We start from the raw sequence: 20,341 nt of genomic DNA, 5'->3' as shown, positions 1-20,341 counted from the left end.
ATGCTCCACCTTCAGTGATGTCTCTTGTATGAGTGGGAACTCGTCTTGAGTGCGAACCAGCAAGGTCCTCCCAAGGGCTAGTTATGTTAAAGCCTGGACAAAATGGCGGCCCACGAAAGTATCCACTAGGAGGCTCTATAAACATTGAAGGTTTTATCTTTCTACTGCTAGATTTGAATCATGGTTCAAATCTACAGCCGTGCAGCTTTGGTTCATCCCATGATCGAGATGTTTACACACTTCTTACAGAATCTGATCAAGTCGGCAAATGTTCATTATGGTAGTATACAACAAAAAAATATCTATTTGACAATCTGACAACTTCGCAACTGATAGAATCCCATACCATTGCAAAGAAACGGGCTTATATCTTGATTTGAAATTTCCAATAATACCCCAAACAAGCCCAACGTGCTATTAGTACGCACATCAGGGATATTCCAAGTATGCATCCAAGAAAAGCGACAAAGTTCGATGTTCCGACAGCCTGTAGCAGCTGTCCACCTATAGGAATTGACAAGAGGGGCCTATTCAATATGTCAGCAGATGCGACTCTCCAAGTTTTTGAGGTAAAATCAGACTCACCCATGACTGATGACAAGATAGCAACTTCCTAACCAAAGTCCAACTTCTTCGGTCTTGCACATCTGGCTGAGACAGACAGGAAGCAAACAGAGAATAGTGCCGGTGCCAAATCCCATTACAACCACAAAACAATATAGTGCACCAAGATAGTGACCAAATGGATACCACAGAACGAAAATAAAAACCATTGCAAATGTCATTGCCGCTGACATCGTGTTGAAGCGTCCATAGCGATCGGAAATTATTCCTGAAAGGCCTCGTCCAATAGCCGCTCCACTAGAACGAACATATAAGTTAGTCATTTTGTCAAGAATAATATTGAATAAAAATTGACCTACCCGTTATATACGGCGAGAAGGTAGAATCCAGTCTCAGAGCTAAACCCTTGCTCAAGGGCGTAGGTAGGGACAAGACCCATTGATGCAGTGATGGTAAACTGGACAACTAGAAGAACAATCAATACCTTCATCTTTGAAATATCTGACAGGGGATAAAACATACAGAGCATGGCTGCCGTAAACCAGACAAATCGTGAATCACGGAAGCACCGCAGGTTAAAAAGCCCTTTTTGCGATTTGACCGGCAGTCTGCTCTTCACGCAGATGTTGCCAATCGTGAGAAGTACCGTAAAAATGAAGGCAAGAATCCTAAGAGACCAAACCCATCCCAGAGGCTCAAGCGTCGCTCTCAGTATCATGGGGAAGATGACTCCACCCAGACTACCCCCAACCATGGCAATGCCAGATGCCATGCCCCGACGACGATGGAACCAATGCGATAGCACGACCATACATGGGTTCGAGACAAATGCAGCACTGACGCCACTGAGTCCTCCTAGACAAAGCATGAACTGATAGTATTTTTCACATGATCCCAGCAGGAATATTGACAAGACGAAGAGCACCGAGCCGATAATCATGAGCCACCGGGGACCGTATCTGTCAAACATCGGGCCGACCTGTACCGCCAGAACCATGTTGAGATAAAGATAGACGGAGGAGATCCATCCAATGGTGCTGGAAGAGTAGTCCCGTAGTTGATTTGTTTCCCAATGAGATTGCAGAACGCCGACAGTGAACTGCATGCCAAAGGTGCATGTCAACGTCGCAAAGACGCCAACTACCACAAGCCATGCTCTGAGTCCACCTTCGGGGTAATCCTCCAGAGTATCGGTATTCTTGCTCGCAAAATCAATACTCTCTTGAGAATCGGAATCCGTACATTCTGATAAGGTTCGAGTTTCCGCTCGGGGGTCGTCGGCTGCCTGCTCGTGTAGTGTTTTTTCGGACATAGTCAAGGAATATCGTGTGTAACAGGTTGAATCAAATGAACGAAAGTTGAGACACTGGGTTAATCTTCAGTTTTAGATAGCTCATCCACATTTTATCCATACATAGTGTTCTGATTTTGTTCCTTGACCCCTTGGCTCAAAATTCCTAGCAACATGATATCTGCCAAGGACTATTGGAAGTATACACTCCACATCGTAAACGTACTACCTGGGTATGAAGAAGGACAAGCGGGCTGACGGCATACTGTGCCCTGTAATGATTGGCGATCCTGGGATGCTTCAGTCCAATAGAATTTTTGTCAGAGGTTTGATCGATCCTGTTATCTGCTGCATAACTTGATGGAGCACATCGGGAATGATCGGCACTCCCTCGAACAATCACCAAGATAAGGCGATCACTTCTTAGTCTGAATTGTTGAAGATAGAAACATGAGAAGCCGCGAGTCATTAGCGTTTTGACGATATTTCCAATTGTGCTATCAAGATTTTCAGTGTTTTCAAGGCTTTCATTTGTTAGGATCGGATTTGAATTTCAGGTTACTGACTCGCGTACGCACTTCCCTATACTACTACATCCAGGGCCAGGAATGCAAAGAGTGGAGTGGTTGACGTATGTGATGCTCTGTAGTGCAGATCATAGAATGGATAAATCGGAATAAATCAAAAGCTTAGTGGTAGCACATGCCTTGTTTCTGCTCTCGATCTACTTTGAACCGTTTGCGATGTCTCCTTTTGTTCAATTAATCTGAGTTCAATGACATTCCAGGGCCACAATTCGGTACTTATGAGATAAGACACTGGCAATAGTCCAGGGCTGTTTGCAAGTTCTTGTTGAGACATAATAAAATAGAATCAATACTTGTTTTATGCAAGTTTTGAGTTTATTGTAGGAATTTAAATATACGTAGTTAGAATTGATCACAGAAAACATAAGAAATGATATTCCACAGTAGTGGTCCCTGCCGGCGATGGTGAGATAAGAAAAATTGTCGATATCAATTAGAACATACATGTGTGAGCTGAGAAGAGACATGGATATTGTGATTGAAAAATATAGTCCTGCAGTACCATAAGATCTTTTCTGTTCCGCACTTCGGTTGTATCCATGAAACTTCGAGTATCTAACTCACTTGTTCAAACAGGTGAGTCGTTTCGATGAATGCTGGAAATCGAGATATCATGCTCGACATTTATTCCGAGAGGAATATCGGAGTCTTGGGATTGCTTAGACATAGGCGGATCCACGAAGCACAATGTCTGTGCCACGATGCTACCACTAAGCTGCGTCGCAGTTTGCTTGGTTGGAGTAAGAGTGTCTCCGTCAAAGGCAAGCGCCTGCCACAGGTTCTGACGACGTGGAGGAACCGACTCAACCCGGCGCGAGTCAAGGGTAGCACCAGCCCAGATAGACGAAAGTGGAAGGGAGATGGCAACGAGTGTGAGCACGTTGGAAGCCAACTCGGGGACAGTCACAGCGTATTGCACGATAGTGACGATAGTAGGAACAATGAGAGTCTGGCACCCGCAAATGAAGATGGCCTTCATGGGACCAAAGTCTCGGATCCCGAGCCGACGTCGCTGCCGAATCGCAAAGCCTAGCTTTGTGACAAAAATAAGGCAGAAGAAGGAGATGCTGATTGTGATGACGATTCCACAGGCCTTTTCCAGCCACCAGATATCCTGCAAAGAGGAGAGAGTAATGATCTCCTTGCAGTTCATGACCATCCATCCCAGGCGGAAACCAATAGGTACCAGTGCCATCAGGATGGAAACCACAAACAAGACCCGTCGATACCGACGGCGCAGGGTTGCGCAAATCACATGAACTTGGAAGACGAGCGAGAACTCAAAACAAACCACAAGAAGGGTCTCAAAGATAACCGCGACAATGGAGATTGCGTAAGCACCGGTCTTAACATCAGTGTAGTCACCCGAGAAATAAGGATAGATGCTCTCGAATCCAGTTGTATAGCTGATGCACTGGAAAAGCAGACGAAGGAAATTGAAGGTCAAAGCTAGTCCATTGAGAATAAAGATGGTCGAGCGACGTTTATCGCGACGAGTCAGGAGAATCATGACGATAAACAGCACAAATGTTGCGCCTAGCTGGGTTCCATAGTCTATGCAGACCTGAACATTGTACTGGACAAATTCGTTCAGATCCGGAAGAGGAACGGAGAAGGGCTGGCCATTGCGATCGTGGAAGGTAAGAACCTGTTCCTCAGGGTTGAACGAAGCCATCTTTGCAAATGAAAGCTGGTTTGATACGATAGAGCAGAAGTTGATTTCAAAGCTGCGTGGGAAAAGGTTGACGGGCAAGAAGTTTTATAGAAAGAAACATCATCCACCCCGAAGTTGATATTTTCGATAGTCGGGGGGGGGGGGGGGGGGGGGGGGCATTCCTGAAGAGGCATGATTGTTTCATGGCGAAGAGGCCGAAAGCGACAGTGTGATATAAATTGTTCTGGTTGGGATTAGCGAAGTTCGTGGATAGTTGAAGTCAAAGAGGGAAGGAACAATACTAAGGGAAGAGAACAATACTAAAGAGAACAAAGACACCCGAACCCTCATTTCCCCCATTTCTCCCCCATTTTCTTATCTCTGGACGCCAAGTTCAGAGTATGGACAGACAGACGCATCTAGGCTTGCTCTTGATGCTCACGAGTAGCTCCTTGTCCATGAGGAGCACATTGATTTCGGGTATTTTTGGTGATTTTCTTTTGCAACCGAGTTGGCAGCTCGGTTCTTTGGTTGAAGTTCTCTTTGTGAGACAATGGATGAAAGCGACCTCGAAATAATGACGAATAATAGAATAATATGGCACCCCCAACATTCTCAATGTTATTTTAAGATTTGTCAAGAGTTTCGCAGGTCATGGGCCCCCAGATCGCCTCTTCTGCGAATTATTGGAATGGATGCATGTGCCACTGCTATCTTGTACATTCGGCCTTCGTTACCGCATTAGGCAAAATTGACACCTCGTACAAATGGCCAGAATCAGGCATCAGTTATCAGTTGTATTACCTAATCCACGATCCTGACTAACCTGATCACCTGACTAACCACTAGTCTTTTAGCCTCGGCTTTAAAGGATGTGGCGCTCGAAAACCTTAAATTCTTGGTACCTGTAGTATTTTTGCATCATGTTCTACTTCTGACATACAACTGCTTATAAGGTACAGCTTTCCTCCAAATTTGACAAGCCGCCAAAGACCGAATTCATGTGCCTCTTGGAAACTCACTGTGGAGTAATGAGCGGAGTGTGAATTCCGCTGAAGATCATTCCCAGAGTGGATCCTTCGGCGAGGAATTGAACCGACCGGCGAGATTTTCGGGGACTTTTATCAGTTTGAAGTGCAAATTGGTGAACCAGGATTCTTTCTGCACCAACGTTAAAGTGCTGACTATTGCATGTCCGTACATGCCGACGAATCGGAGTACAGCTTTAAGCCAAGCTAATCCCTCAATCTATTCTCCTGGACCTTCTTCACCCAAAACCAGCGGTTGTCGTACCTAATGAAGTTTTTTTTCCATTTTTTGGCGGGGACAACCGGCCGATTCTATTCGCCTCTTGTTGGAAAAGTTTTTCGAGGATTAGAAATCACTAATTAGTGGAGTAATGTATATAAAGCCTCGAGATGCATGAAATAAATAATCCCTGTCAATTAAAACGTTTCTTTGAGCAACTTTATTACCTGTTTTTTTCAATCGTTATATATACCCTTCATCATGACTTGGCCCGATGTTCCTGTCAAGCCCGCCGAGGGCATCTCTTACTTCACACCGGCTCAAGAGGTGCCAGCTGGCACTGCTCGTAACCCTCAGACCAATGGCAAGCCCATTCCGAAATTGTTCCAGCCCCTGACTATCCGAGGCATGACCTTCCAAAACCGCTTGGGTGTAAGTAATCTCCGTTGGGGGGAAACATGTTCCAGATCCGTCCCGAGACCAAGTACTCATGAGACATTATAGGTTGCCCCAATGTGTCAATACAGTGCCGAAAATGGCCACATGACCCCCTGGCACATGGCCCACTACGGTGGAATCGCCATGCGTGGCCCAGGAATGATCATTATCGAAGCCACGGGCGTCGTTCCCGAGGGCCGTATCACTCCTGGCTGCGTGGGTCTGTGGCAAGACTCGCAGATCAAGCCGCTGAAGGAGGTGGTCGAATTCGCCCACAGCCAGAACCAAAAGATCGGTATCCAGCTCGCCCATGCTGGTCGTAAGGCCTCGACCGTTGCCCCCTGGATGGGCGGTGTCACTGCCACTAACGCTGTCGGCGGATGGGTCGAGAACGTGAAGGCTCCCAGTGCGATTCCCTTCTCTGAGGGAGATATCATCCCCCAGGCTATGACTCTGGAGGATATCCAGGAGGTCAAGGAGATGTGGGTTGCGTCCGTGAAGCGTGCTATTGCGGCCGGTGTTGATTTCATTGAGATCCACAACGCTCACGGATACCTGCTTTCTTCCTTCCTGAGCGCCTCCTCGAACAAGCGTACCGATCAGTACGGAGGCAGCTTCGAGAACCGCATTCGCCTGTCCCTGGAAATTGCCCAGCTGACCCGTGACACCGTTGGCGAGAACGTCCCCGTTTTCCTGCGTGTCTCGGCTACCGACTGGTTGGAGGAGAGCATGCCCGAGGAGGAGGGCTGGAAGCTGGAGCACACTGTCGAGTTCTCCAAGGCTCTCGCTGCGCAGGGTGCGATTGATTTGATCGATATTAGCACCGGTGGTGTGCACTCCTCCCAGAGAATCAACGGAAAGGGTGCCTTCCAGGTCCCCCACGCAGCTGCGGTCAAGAAGGCTGTTGGTGATAAGGTCCTTGTCTCGGCTGTGGGCAGCATCACCAATGGTGTTCTTGCCGAGAAGATCATGAATGATGAAAACATTGATTTGATCCTGGTTGGTCGTGCCTTCCAGCGTGACAGTGGATTGGCCTGGGCCTTTGCTAAGGATCTGGATGTGGAGATTGCCATGGCCGGTCAGATCCGCTGGGGATTCAACAGCTTCCGCAATGCGTCGGAATACATTCAGCCTAACTCCGTGAAGGCTTCCATCTTTGATTAGATGTCTTTTTGAATATGCATAGCGATTGGAACCATATAGAGTCGGGAATTATAGACAACATTTGAATAAAAGGATTCCTTTTCTGAACATTTGAAAGCAAATATTTGCATTCAAACATTGAATGTTCGAATCATGCAGCAAAATTACGTTCAAATGTTACATGGTTCTCCCATGTGCCTAGTTAACTAGTAGGCACTGTATATTAGGTACTACGCAGTTATTCATCTCGAGTACCGAGTTTATACTCTTCTCTAAGTACTGAGTAGTAGGTACTCATATCAAGGACCGAGTACATACGGAAATACCCATCTCAATTATTGAGCACGTAGTAACGGATTTACCCTTCAAGGTTGGATAACCCAAGTGCTATATTAACCTTGAACTACGCACCGAGTGGATGCTCGGCACTCTTTACTTATGAGTACTACCAGACACAGTGGCAGTGAATTCAAAATTCAGGTGCCGGTTATGCAAGGCCTCTCGTAAGGCATCATTTTCATGATGCAGCATCTCAGCAAACAACCAAGTCCCAGATATCCTGTAACCACCACTCCTTCTCTCTTTGAGCTTGCCTCTCCTCTGGAACTGATAAGAATATTTAATTGGAGAGAACTATTAGATTATATCCGGTCAATATCTAGACCTTCACTTTATCTCTTTTTGGCTTGTAGGAAAGGAAAGATCAGGGAATGGCTTCATTCTCATGACTTATTTGTTGGGAACTGCTCTATACAGTCCAGGTGACTCCCATATTGAACTCAAGCGACTCCCGTAATAAACTGATCCTTCCGCGTGATCGGTTGATCCTACTAAGCGACCTGGTTGATTTGGGGGACGCGTTCAGGGTCTTTCCTGGGGCGTAAATACTTCGTTTTCCCTCCTCCTCTCCTTCTTTTCTTTTTTCCCCTTCGCCAAGTCTCATCACTCTCAAGTCTTCTCTTTATATATTCAAACTTCCATTTCGCATTTCCATCTGATGTCTATATCATCCAAGTTCCTTTTTCTTCCTTGGAACTTCCATCCATGCGTCCAACATGTCCTTCATCAAGTATTTATTTTTTTACTTTCTTTCCCTTGTGGTTCTCTCCCCTGTTGGCGCCGACTGTCTTCAGGTTTCTGAACGTCCATCATTATTTCAACTGTGGTCACCTTGACTGATATACTGATCACCATCATCAATAAACCTCTCCAACCGACTTGCTTTGACAATTCAAAAGCTTCAGGTACTATGCTTTCAAAGGCTAATCTGTTCTTCCTTTTTGTTACCTTTTCAAACTCTCAGTCGTCGTCGTTCCGTCACACATGTCACCACAAACTTAGCATGTCTTCATGATGCGTCTATTATATCAAGTTTCATCTTTGACACTCCGGTCAACAGGCCTTTGCAGCCCAGTGGTGATTATTTCCTTTCCAGCCCAGTCTTAACGGTTTCAAGGCGCGTTTTCAATACATTGCCTCAATCTGTTACTGACTTTTCGGCTTATGCACCTAGGCTGTCCGAATCTGCGTCTGTACTATCAACTCACGCACACGCACACGCACACACCAATCAAGGGGAAAAAAGAAAAGAAACAACAAGAAAACAACAAGAAAACAACAAAATTTCGGTTCCTTATCTGCACCGCTTGCTGTTTTCATTATGGTTTTCTTTGGCTTGGGTCTTTTGTGGCTTGTGAGATCTCCAGTGTGCCGGACCTCTTCCGAGAGTATGGTTTTCAGGTCGAAGTTGGGAAAACCTCTCGCCTATAAGCGCTTGCGGATCTCTTTACTCCAAGTTCTATGAGCGTCCAATACGCGGATCGGCGAAGACCGTGTTTGCTTCTCTTGTGGCTCTCGGTTTATGTTCTATAGTGAGGGGGCCATTTGTTGGTGTGAAGACTTTTGGTGGTGAATCAAGGAATCCAGTGTTTTATATGGTTTGTTGCATGTTGGTCTACCATGACCTACTAGTTAGACATGCTCTTTTTGTTGACATGTGGGGTTTTTACCTTTTGTTTTTCTTTCCAGTCCCATTTTGACTGTTAACTCCCACTTACTGAGGGGTGCTGGCCCGCTTCAATCCATTACCTCAATTTGGTCACACATGTGAATTGTCAAGTAAAGAGCGCCATATAGCTCAAGTTTCGGAATGCAGACCACTGATCAGGAATATTCTTGTAAAATAGACTACCAAACATGGCGTTGCAGATTATTTCCCCCACGAATATAGCGTGGGTTTGATGCATACTTCATCTGTTTCCCCCAGATTAGGACCATCTCCATATCTCGACGTGCAATGGAAGCGACAGGATTTTGTTTCAAGCAACTTTAAACAGGCATTTGTTTGGATCTGTCAAGTACAAGTCGCTGGCTATTTTCTCCTTATCCAGGTCTCCCAAGAAACAGAAACTCGTTCCAACCAGAAGACACCCTTCCAATCCCCCAAATACATCAATCTAAACGAGGACACGGCTATTTCGCTCCAACATGAAGACCTGCTCTTTCCCCGATAGAGCACATGTCGACTTTCTGGATATAGAGCTAGTCAGATGAGAGCGACTGTACTGGGTAGGTATTGGTGCTCTCTGTATGTTGAGATCGGAACGATGTTGACTGTCTATACAGGCGACCGGTTGATTGAAACTGGGCTGGAGGCACGAAACTTTGATTCGAGACTGCTACCTATGGTGGAAGAAGCGGAGCCCATAATTTCCAGGACTTTGTTTATGTTCCGTAATTTTCTCTATTGCCGCTGCGCCATCTCAGCTTTGCAGTATCATGGTACCGTGACATTGGGGCCTTATTATATCACCTGCATCTATAATGGTACAGGGCCAACTCTGCTTCTGGCACGCATGTCAGATGAGTTTGTGTCACTTTGGTTTATCCTCGTTCTCCCTTTGGTCATCAGAACGTTACCATTACAACTAATTATTCTGTTCTGTCTTACTGATAGACCATTGCCATTGGTGCCTATATGGCCAAGGTTGAATGAAAGCAAGGAACTGCATGCTGAGACCGGTCTTTCTTCTGCTGGTGATTGATTTTTTATTCGCGACTTGTCTATTATTATATGACAGGAATTTGCCAATTATTGCAAGGGTTACAGAGCCGCATCTGATTGTGAGAAGCATGCACGCATATAACACCATATTTCATCATCTTTCTTCTTCTTGACTTGTTCTTGTTACACAGATTACTCCTGCGAAAACTAAAACTAGGGCCACAAAGATTACGCCAGCTATGAAAAACGAGATAGCTGCGTATGCTGCTCATTATCGACCAGCAATCATGAGCATTAGCCTCTGCTTGGGATCTATAGCCACCATCCTCATTCTCCTTCGAATCTACAGCTATTTCAGGGTTGTCCGCAACAAAGGTGGCTGGGCTCTCAGTGCAGCAATTGTCGCATGGGCAAGTCATCTCCTAGAATCATGGGCAATGCATGTTCCTATGGCTAATTGTCAGGAGAAAAACCAGGTAATAGCCATTCCTGTCACCGCGATTGATTGCTATTCGGTCTACTACCCAATGGAATTCAACACACGGTCACTCCCGATCTATGCAGCCATGATCGGCTTGTTCTCGCTCGCATTTGCGAAACTTGGCATAGCATTATTCATTCTGGAGGTACAACAGCATTTCTATCGAATTGGCAAATGGCTTTTGGTAAGCGTTTTGGCTTTGATGGTGAGGTAAGTCCAACACTTTCAGTTTCCATGAAACAATCAACTGACTCGCTCATGAGCTAGTTCCTCTTCTATATTCTGATGATGCCCTTCATGTTCTCACAAAAATGCACCTGTGGTCAAAAACACTGTGGAGGGGGATTGAAAGGATCGATCTGGTTCTATATTAGCGGGGGTATGTCAGCCGCCACAGATATAATACTCGCCATCTATCCGGCAATAATCATCACGAAGCTTCAGATGATGCGCAGAAAGCTCAAAATAGTTGCCTCTATTTTAATGGGCATGGGAATCCTCGGGGCTACCTGCAGTATAGCAAAGGCAGTCGAAGCCCACAAACTGAGCCATTTCTGTAGGTATTCAAGGACAGAAAATCACCTGTAGTGAAGATTTATTGACACTCTCAAGACGAAATTGGTCCACTGGTTATTTTTGCAATAACGGAATTATGGTTAGTACAGATTGCTGCTGCTGCCGCTCCTCTTTGGCCGCTAGTCAGACGTATCGGTGAAAAGTGGGAGGCTAAAAAGACAGGAAATACTTCGACCAGCGGAAGAACATGCTGGTTATTCAAACATTTGAGGTTGAGGACTACTGGATCAGTGGCTCCTGGTGGTGGTGAGTTGGTCAGTGTCCAGAACAGTGCTGCTGGGGAGATACCTGGGGGCATAAGAATGTCCCCAGAACCGAGCACACGTCACGAGGAAGTCTAAAATATGATGTCTGCTGTCTAGAATAGCACATTATCATCCTAGATAAATAATGAATCCGGAACTTCGAAATCCCTGAGGGTCTTATTTGTATTAAATTTGCGCGCATGTACTCGTTGAAGTTTCGGTAGGTATCCTGGGACCTCGGGAATAAATGAACAGGGCTCTCAATCGCCTGTGGCAGCATTACCTACGAGTAGGTAGCACCCGACTTTGGCTATTTGGTGATACTACCTCTGCTTCAGTCAAGAATATTATTGGGGCCTCTCAAGGTTCCATTGAAGATTCATCCGGGGTAAAAAATTGATTCTAAGTTACGGCACCATAGGTAGACTCCACGGCTGGAGTAGGTCAAGGATCGGTTGCACAGAAGCATGATTGGAAATTTTCCATGGCATTTGATCTTCACTCGATGAAGAGACTAGTATTGATAATTGTTGGTAATGTACATGATATGTGTCCGTCCCCCCCTGGAGCATGCGCCAAAAGATGAAGGTTAACAAAGGTACTATGATAAGAACTAATGCAAGAACGCCTGTGTGCCTTGGTCAAGGCCCATGCAATATTTTTCGTTGGGGATCAGAACAACAACAAAAAGAAGTTAAATCGCCCACAACTTCAAGGTGAGGTGCCTTTAGTAGGATGCCAGCCAGCATCTTCAAAGCTTTGGTGGGTAGATTAAGTGTCATGGCGAAAGGTGCAGTTATCGCCTTTCCTGCACTTTCCTTCAGCCCAGAACCTGCAGGCAACCAATCCAAACTTGTACTATTTGATACGTTAGCACAATTCTATATCAGGGGAAAGGGAAGAATCGTGGATGAAAACTTACCGGCTTGGGGTCGCTTGCTTTGGTCCGCTTCTGACGACTCCAGGCAGGATCGTACTGCCCATCAGGCGGTACGTCCTCGCGCATGCGCTTACGTTCAGGGTCCTCGTAGCTGTTTGCTGGTTGCATGTACTGCGGGGGGGCAGACTGCTGGTTTTGACCACCGAAATGAGCGAACATAGCGCCAAAGTCAGGTGCCATCATGGCAGGCTGTGTCTGCTGGGGTTGAGGTTGTGTGAATGTGCCTGGCTGCAACTGTTTCATGACATTCAAAATATTTTGGAAGTCGACACCTGTAGCCGGTGGCTGCGGTACCGGAACTTGGGGGATTTGAGGAGCTTGAGGCTGTTGCTGGCGGAACATATTGATTGTACGCTCCAGATCGGACATGGGTGCAGCCGGCTGCTGCATAGATTGAGGCGGAGGCGTAGATTGCTGTTGGGTTCCGGTTTGGATCAGTTTGAGGATGTTGGAAATGTCGAACGCGCCCGTTGCTTGATTGGCTTGTGGCTGGGGTAGGGCCTGAGGAGGTGGCGCAGGCTTGGGGTTCATATAGCTGAAATAGCGTTCTTGTCGGACCTGTGCCGATTGCGTTAGTTATCTTTCTTCTTCTTTGATACGGGTAAAGTGATGCCACATACCTTGATGTGATCGGGCAATTCTCCGAAGGGAACAGCATCTGAGACAACCTCATCCGCATCAGGAGCAGGGGCCTCTTTCGGTGTTGATGGGATATCGGCTGGAGAAGCATGGAACACCATCAGGGTGGTGGACTCCCGGAGATCCTGAGCGATCTTTTCTGGGCTGTCGGGGATCTGGTTTCCGCCACGTTTGATGAAGTTGCCGTTCTTCATCTCATCGGATTCAATGACGATATCTGTATTTTGGTTAGCTAAGTTTCGCTGCCGCATTGCGGGAAACTGCGACTCACTAGACAGAGCAGGGTAATCGCCGTAACTTGTTTCTCGCATACCACCAAGGTCATCTTCCTCCAACTCCTCCAAGTCTTTGTGGAGTTTGAGAACACTGCCTTCGCCTTTGACATCTCCTGCGCTACGCAAGGAGCCATCGCCGGGGCCCAACTCTTCGTCAGGATCATGAGTGAACAAGCGAACCTCAGTCAATGAGTCATCTGGTTTCCAGCTAACACGCAGCCTGCGTCGCTCTTCCTTGCGCAGTCGCTTTGTGCGCTCTTCCTCCGTCTCTGGAGGCCTCTCCTCTGTAGGCTTGATAACAACGGTCTCCTTGGGTTTGCTAAGGTCGGCCATGATATCACCAAAAGAAAAGGCTGGTTTGGGAGGAGGTGCTGGAGGCTTTTCTTTCTTCTCGGTGGCAGCAGGTCTGTGTTTAATGTCAGTCTGACTGAATTTCGAAGATGAGACAAGTTATGAAAGTGACATACATAGGCTTCCCTGCAGCTATTGCTGCGGCCCTTTCAGCATTTGTTGTTCCTGGTCGCTTGGAAGCGGAGCTTAGTGCACCAAATAGGCTTGAAGGCTTGGGTGCAACGACACTAGCCTTAGGACGAGCCACTGCTGCGGCCGCCGGCTTGCCATTCTGGATGCCTTCAATGGCTCGCTTACCCACGCCATTGGCTGGGACGGCTGGTTTACTCGGATCTTTGGGGTTTGAAGTAACAACCATTCGCTTTGTTGCAGGCTGGGCATTAATTTCTGCGTCTCGCGGACGTTTCGAGCCAGCAATTTCGGATGACGGAGAATCTGCAGAAGATCCTTTTGCAGAAGAGTCATCCTCGGCAATCTTTTGCTTCCACTTGGTGGCAGCAGCAGCATTATCTAGGATTTTCTGTGCCGGCTCCTTGATAGACGGTCCGCCTTTCTTGATGAAGCGTGGCAATAATTTAGAAAGATTGGTTTTCTGTAAGATTTCTTCATCTACAGTAACAAATTGCGCCAAGAGCTAGATTCTTTGTTAGAGGGGGTACCGTAAATAATTTTCGTAATTCCGTATTAACTTACCTTGATCATGTTAGTGGTCAACGATCCTTCAAAATCAGCGGCCTGGAAGCGATCTGCCAAAAAGGAGTAAATTGCTGCAAGTGCCATTGGATGTTCTCCACATCTACATAGAGGGAAAGATTAGCAATCCGATACATGGTAACAAGATGGGATGAGACTTTGTTTGGCAAAGACAAATTGGACACGCATTAAAGCTTGGCCAATGGGCAATTCATCTCAGCTTTAGAACCGAAATGTTTAAGGGAACGAATTTCAGGCTTTTGGTTGATGTCTGTCCACAGGTAACCAGGACAGCACCATTAAATGCTGTCTGAAACATGGGAGGCAACACTTATTTCTAGCCATACCAATAGTAACTTGATTCAACACAGGAAACAGGTTTACGTGGGCAATGCGCTCAATTGGTATCAGACTTCTATCGCCACGACGACCATGTGCAAAAGAACTGAATCTTAGGAAAAATGGAATGGGGGCGGGGGCGGGGGTAGATTTGGGGGGGACATACTTCTCAACAATAACGGGGTGACCCATTTCCATTGCGGTGGTCATTATCTTATCCATGATTTGGCGCTGTTGAATCACACTTTGCCTAAGCTGGGCAGCTTTATCATTATCACCTTGATTCTCGGCGTTCTTCATGGCCTGAACTTGGTCTTTCCAAGAATCTCGGAGACTTTTGATGATTTCTTTGAAGGCCATCAGCCCATTCTTTACTTTATCGGCCGGAACTCTCATGTTCCGGGGTGACCACACAGCTACTAGTGTATCGTACACAGCTGCGGCAATAGGCTCGGTGGGACGAACTGCTGGGATGGGCGATGGCTCCGGCGGGGCTTCAATTTCCAGTTCAGAGTCATCAGAGCTCTCACTACCAGACCCCTTGCTCTTCATCTCTTTTTTCGCGGTCTTCTTGACTGATTGTTTCTTGGTAGGCTTCTTCGCCGCAATTACGGCTTCGGGGATAAGCGGAAGCGGGTGATTTGAAGCAGAGACGCCATTTTGAGGGGCGGCCTGACCGGAAGCAACACGGAATTGAGGTTGAACAGATATGTCATTTTGATAGTAGTCGAACATCTGCCCTCCAGCCCGATCAAACTCGGCAGGATTTCCGTACATGAAGTTGTTTTGAAGGGGCTGTCTTTGCGCGGACTGAGTTGTCGGGTTCAGGAACTGTGGATCGATGGTCTGGTGGTGCCCAGGCTCGGAGGAGAAATCTTCAGTGAGGTCGATGGTGTTGTGCAGCTCAGAGGGAGGGTACCCAGACGGGGCGGCGAACTGAGACATGACAGGTTGTGGAGTAGGTGTCTGGAATTCAGCTGACTGTGAGTGTTGCTGCGAAGGACGCGCCTGGAACGAGTTCTGCACGGGAAGTTGTTGTTGTTGTTGATAGAAGTTTTGTTGAAAAGTGAAGGAAGGAAAGGCCGAGCTCTCAGATGGTTGAAGTGAGCGAGCGTCGTATTGCATTTGATTTTGCGGGAAGTGATGCAGAGGTTGTGAAGTTTGGTATTGAGGGGCAGGAGGAGGATACGCGCGACCAGGTTGGTGCAATGGGTTTGACTGCCACGACTGAGGAATAGAATACATTTCAAGGTTTGGGTCAGCCGGTGGCGTCATCTGAGTTTGCTGCTGTTGAATTTGCTGTGGTTGCTGTTGCTGCTGTAAGATTGGGTGATCCCAGCCAATACCCAATGGCTGTTGTGAGGAAGGATCCTGGGGTTGCTGGGGTTGGGATTGGGATGGTTGGATTTGTGCATCGGAATACATCGAGTCCATGGGGTTCCAGAACTGAGAGGGCACCTGAGATGGCCTAGTATGGGGCAGACCCGGCATTCGGTTTTGAGCCGAGGACTGCTCCATGATGCTCCACCCACCAGGTTTTGAAAGTATGGTACACGCTCACTTTAATTGAAGCGAGAGCTTGCAGCTGTATATTTTGCCCCGTATATCACGTGGATCCACCGGGGGTGAGACCGCCTGCCTATTCGAGGAGAGCTTTCGGGAAAACGTTCGACCGGAGGTCAGGTGCGGGGGCGTCACGCGTCTGATCGATCAAAGCGATACGATTGGCTGGGAAGGCGCGTCGGCGGTAACACTGGGAAAGACTGAGGAATGACGACAAATTATCAGGATGTGATCGTCTCAATGGCCGTTCCAATGGTTATATCACAAATCACAAAACGGTACAGCTAGAGGCGGGACTGAGTTGTAGCCACGGATACTATCGTACCTTTTCTTTTCCTTTTTAAAATTGCAAAGCAGAATGATGTCTTAGTGTGGTTATTAGATCGTGTTTGCCTCAGGCATCCACTGTCACTGATGAAATCCTGTGGATTTGTCGTCGATTTCCTGGTCTTTTCTGCACCTTTTAAATGGCCCTGGCTGTATACAACCCGTAGAGAAGAAGACAAAGAGAGGGAAAATATTTCTGCGACGCCTGAATCTTCCAGGATTCTTTAAGGCTGCCTGCTTGTCTTTCTTCTGTGGTCTCTCCTGCTCTGATTGTATTCTGGACCCTGGTTCCAGCTTCAGGTGCGCCCTCCTTTTTCTGGGGTTTTAAGCTTGTTTCCTTCAGTAGAAAAAAATACTCCGAGGTAGAGAATAGACAGACTCCTATATCAAGAGCCACTCTAGCATCATAGCCATTCGCTTTACGAAGAAAAGGGAGGGATTGGGGGAAGGTGATGGGGTGATGTGGATGGAGAGATTTGAGGTGGAAGGGGGAACAATTTGCTACGCAAGGTATGTAATGTTATAAACGGGTCTGGTACAGCGTCAAGTTACTTCATTGGTGAGGATATCGTTAGATTACGAGTTTACCGTACAAAAACCGTAAATACTACTACCCATAAGCTCTCTTGGCCATACATGTGATACAGCCCCCGGAGTTTGAGTTTGTTTGGTTTGCACGATTACCTCATCTTTGGTCGGGCCACGCTTCGTGCTGTTTAACGGGAAAGGCGGGATAATCAACAAGTAAAAAGCATAGCTCTTTCCAACGTTGGTGATTGACCTCTACTCGGAATCTCTGTTCTTTTGATTTCATATTGTGAGGCTGAATTTCAACCCCCGAGTGTCTTCCCTAAGCCCGTGGTGCCCGGTCTGCCATGGCGCATCCAATGTCCCTCCGAGACCGACAGGTTGGTAGGTGATTGCTCGGCGTTGTCTCCAATTCTACAAATTTTAGCTGACTATCTGTTCAAGCTTCAATTCAAAAGCTTTTGAATCTCAATCATGACACACGCCCCACAGAGGACTCGCATGATCCATCTGGTCATGGCGGCCTCATCTCCCACTCTACCCCGATCTTGAATGAGGATGGTGATCCGATTTGGAAGGTCCTGGTATTTGACACTATGGGCCGTGATGTTATCAGCAGTGTGTTACGTGTCAACGACCTCCGAGCATGGGGAATTACCATCCATTTGTACGTTATTGCGACTCGGCCCTCGCCCCTCGGCAGGAGGTAATGGACAGCTAACATGATCCCAGGGGCATCAATTCTCAGAGATATCCTATTCCCGACGTCCCCGTCGTTTACCTGGTGGAACCAAATGAGGCGAACATTCAAGCTATTTCCCGCGATCTTTCCCACGGCCTTTACTCTCCCGCCTACGTCAATTTCCTATCCTCCGTTCCTCGACCCCTCCTCGAGGACTTTGCTTCGCAAATAGCTACATCCGGTGCTTCAGAGCATGTCGCCCAAGTTTTTGACCAGTACCTCAACTTTATTGTTGCAGAGCCTGATCTCTTTTCCTTGGGAATGGGGAACGACGCATACCACAAAATCAACAGCCCGAAGACGACTGATGAGGATCTGGATGCGATTGTGGATAAGGTGGTCAGCGGCCTCTTTAGTGTCAGCGTGACGATGGGTATGTTTTTTCTGTGTTCAATCTCGTGATCGCCAACTAAAACTAGCTAGGCTCCATTCCTGTGATTCGATGCCCTAAGGGTGGCGCGGCGGAGCTGATCGCAACAAAGCTTGATCGGAAACTTCGTGACCACATACTCAACTCCAAGGATAACCTCTTCTCCGGTAATCAAAGAGCTTTACCGGGGGTTCCTTCGACGCGCCCTGTATTGATCATCATGGACCGAAACGTTGATTTGGTGCCCATGTTATCACACTCCTGGACATACCAATCTCTGGTGCAAGATGTGCTGCAAATGCGGTTGAACCGGATTACTTTGGATGCCCACGAGCAGGACTCGGGCAAGAGTGGTAAAAAGTCATATGACCTGAATAGTAACGACTTCTTCTGGCAGCGAAATGCCGGTGCGCCATTCCCTCAGGTCGCTGAGGACATCGATGCCGAATTGACACGGTACAAGGAGGACGCAAACGACATCACGAAGAAGACCGGTGCGTCTTCTATTGAAGATCTCCAGAATGATACCAGTGCCTCCGCACAGCACCTCAAGGCCGCCATTACGCTGCTTCCAGAACTGCGAGAGCGTAAAGCTGTTCTTGATATGCACATGAATATCGCCACTGCCTTACTGAAAGGTATTAAGGACCGCCAGCTGGATGATTTCTTCGAGCTGGAGGAAAACATCACTAAGCAGACCAAGGCGCAACTCTTGGAAGTTATCAATGACCCAGCCAAGGGCAGTGATCCAACAGACAAACTGCGCATTTTCATCATCTGGTTCCTCAGCACCGAGACCGAGCTGAACCGCACGGAGATGACACAATTCGAAGAGGCTCTTACTCAGGCTGGCGTCTCCGATATTACTCCTATCGCATATGTTCGACAAGTTCGCGAAATAACCCGTATGACTATGATGACGACCGCCGCTCCAGAGCAACAATCATCTGACATTTTCCGTGGCTTCTCATCACTGTCCAACCGCCTCACAGATCGCATAACTTCTGGTGCGCTTGGTGCTAACTTCGATTCCCTCATTTCCGGTGTTAAGAACTTCCTCCCCGTAAACAAAGATCTTACTGTGACTAAGATCACCGAGTCTATTATGGATCCGGCTGCAGCTTCCAGCTCCGCCATCACCAAGACAGAAAACTACCTTTACTTTGACCCACGTAGCGCTAATGCTCGTGGTGCCATGCCCCCGGCATCTGCTTCACGAAACCAGCAGATGCCTGGTGCGATGGGTACCACCGGTCCCGGTACCGGAGCTACATTTGGCCAACGCCGACAGGCTTTCAACGAAGCTATTGTTTTCACTGTGGGCGGCGGCAGCATGGACGAGTACGGCAATTTGCAGGACTGGGTGAAGCGGACTAGCGGCCAGCAGGGTGCCGACGGTGCACCTACTCGTGCGCCTGTGGCTCGTCGTAGGGTCGTATATGGAAGCACGGACCTGATGAACGCGAATGAATTCTTGTTGGACTCGCTGGCGCCTTTGGGACAAGAGAGTTAAATATGCAATTTGCTTTTTATGGGACGGGCTGGTCAATAAGGTAGATTCAATGGTTGTAAAACATACTTATAATGTGCAAGGCCTTACGTGCAAATTGGCTAAAAAACTCATTTCCAAGGTTGTACATACTAGTAGTATGTAGTCTCCATATTTTCTTTAAGTCGAGATCCGTCGGAATGGTAGAGCATACACAGATAAAAACATAGTCTTGTGAATACTAGACATACGTTTGAAATGTTTGCCCATGCATGTGGATACAACATTGAGCCTATTCTAAGGCAATCCTGAACTGCCACTTGATCTACTGCTCACTACATGTAGTACTAGTAGTCGTTGCAGACATGGCTCCTGGAGGCAAAATCAATGTCAAATCGGTACGCCACCACTTTGATAAAATTAGCAATTTCAAAGACGAAATTTGCAAAACTGCAGGCTACTACATGTTGTTAACATAATTGATATTCTAATGTCTCTGTCTCATCATTCAGTTGATTGGGGAGTCCGATGGGTCAATAGTGGCGTATAAAGAGTTTTATGGATCCTGACAACATCATCCGCCTCCCGAGGCGATTCCCTGATGGCACGTTCCTTGAGATTAATCAATCACATCAAGACCCAGATTTGAAGGATGCATCTTTTTCTTTGAACCCATCAATATTTCTTGCCTCGTTGACATTTTTCTTCAAATACGTGATGTCACCAAAGGTCATATGACTATCACATCAGACGCCACCGGGACAAGTATAAAGAGATGGTGCATTCTGTGTGATACAAGGCTCTCATATCTCATAAAATCTTATCACCAAAATATACATTCAATACTCAATTCT

The 20,341-nt window shown here is 47.1% G+C and overlaps 5 protein-coding genes across 5 annotated transcripts; 2 read left to right on the top strand and 3 right to left on the bottom strand.

Annotated features, from left to right (window-relative positions):
- Positions 1-581: 581 nt before the first annotated feature.
- On the bottom strand, positions 582-1,876 carry N7466_005622 (uncharacterized protein; the record flags this gene model as incomplete). The annotated part of the gene is made up of 2 exons (XM_057165019.1): positions 582-861; positions 924-1,876. 2 exons carry the CDS (start codon positions 1,874-1,876, stop codon positions 582-584), a joined length of 1,233 nt encoding a protein of 410 aa, XP_057020618.1.
- A 1,134-nt stretch (positions 1,877-3,010) lies between these two features.
- On the bottom strand, positions 3,011-4,117 carry preB (alpha-factor pheromone receptor STE2; the record flags this gene model as incomplete). Its single annotated transcript, XM_057165018.1, has 1 exon — positions 3,011-4,117. One exon carries the CDS (start codon positions 4,115-4,117, stop codon positions 3,011-3,013), a length of 1,107 nt encoding a protein of 368 aa, XP_057020617.1.
- Positions 4,118-5,605: 1,488 nt separating this feature from the next.
- Positions 5,606-6,946, top strand: N7466_005620 (NADH:flavin oxidoreductase/NADH oxidase; the record flags this gene model as incomplete). The annotated part of the gene is made up of 2 exons (XM_057165017.1): positions 5,606-5,776; positions 5,849-6,946. 2 exons carry the CDS (start codon positions 5,606-5,608, stop codon positions 6,944-6,946), a joined length of 1,269 nt encoding a protein of 422 aa, XP_057020616.1.
- Positions 6,947-12,002: 5,056 nt separating this feature from the next.
- On the bottom strand, positions 12,003-15,986 carry N7466_005619 (uncharacterized protein; the record flags this gene model as incomplete). The annotated part of the gene is made up of 7 exons (XM_057165016.1): positions 12,003-12,089; positions 12,154-12,729; positions 12,792-13,027; positions 13,082-13,491; positions 13,553-14,070; positions 14,130-14,182; positions 14,477-15,986. 7 exons carry the CDS (start codon positions 15,984-15,986, stop codon positions 12,003-12,005), a joined length of 3,390 nt encoding a protein of 1,129 aa, XP_057020615.1.
- Positions 15,987-17,215: 1,229 nt separating this feature from the next.
- sly1 (syntaxin-binding protein) lies at positions 17,216-19,511 on the top strand (the record flags this gene model as incomplete). Its single annotated transcript, XM_057165015.1, has 4 exons — positions 17,216-17,270; positions 17,331-17,553; positions 17,619-18,001; positions 18,052-19,511. Coding segments are annotated over 4 exons (2,121 nt in total), but the record flags the coding sequence as incomplete, so codon positions are not given.
- Positions 19,512-20,341: the final 830 nt, after the last annotated feature.

This window comes from Penicillium verhagenii, assembly GCF_028828195.1.
Source record: "Penicillium verhagenii strain IBT 33310 chromosome Unknown utg000006l_segment0_segment0, whole genome shotgun sequence".
Classification (NCBI taxonomy): domain Eukaryota; kingdom Fungi; phylum Ascomycota; class Eurotiomycetes; order Eurotiales; family Aspergillaceae; genus Penicillium; species Penicillium verhagenii.
This window is presented reverse-complemented; position numbering and strand designations above follow the sequence as displayed.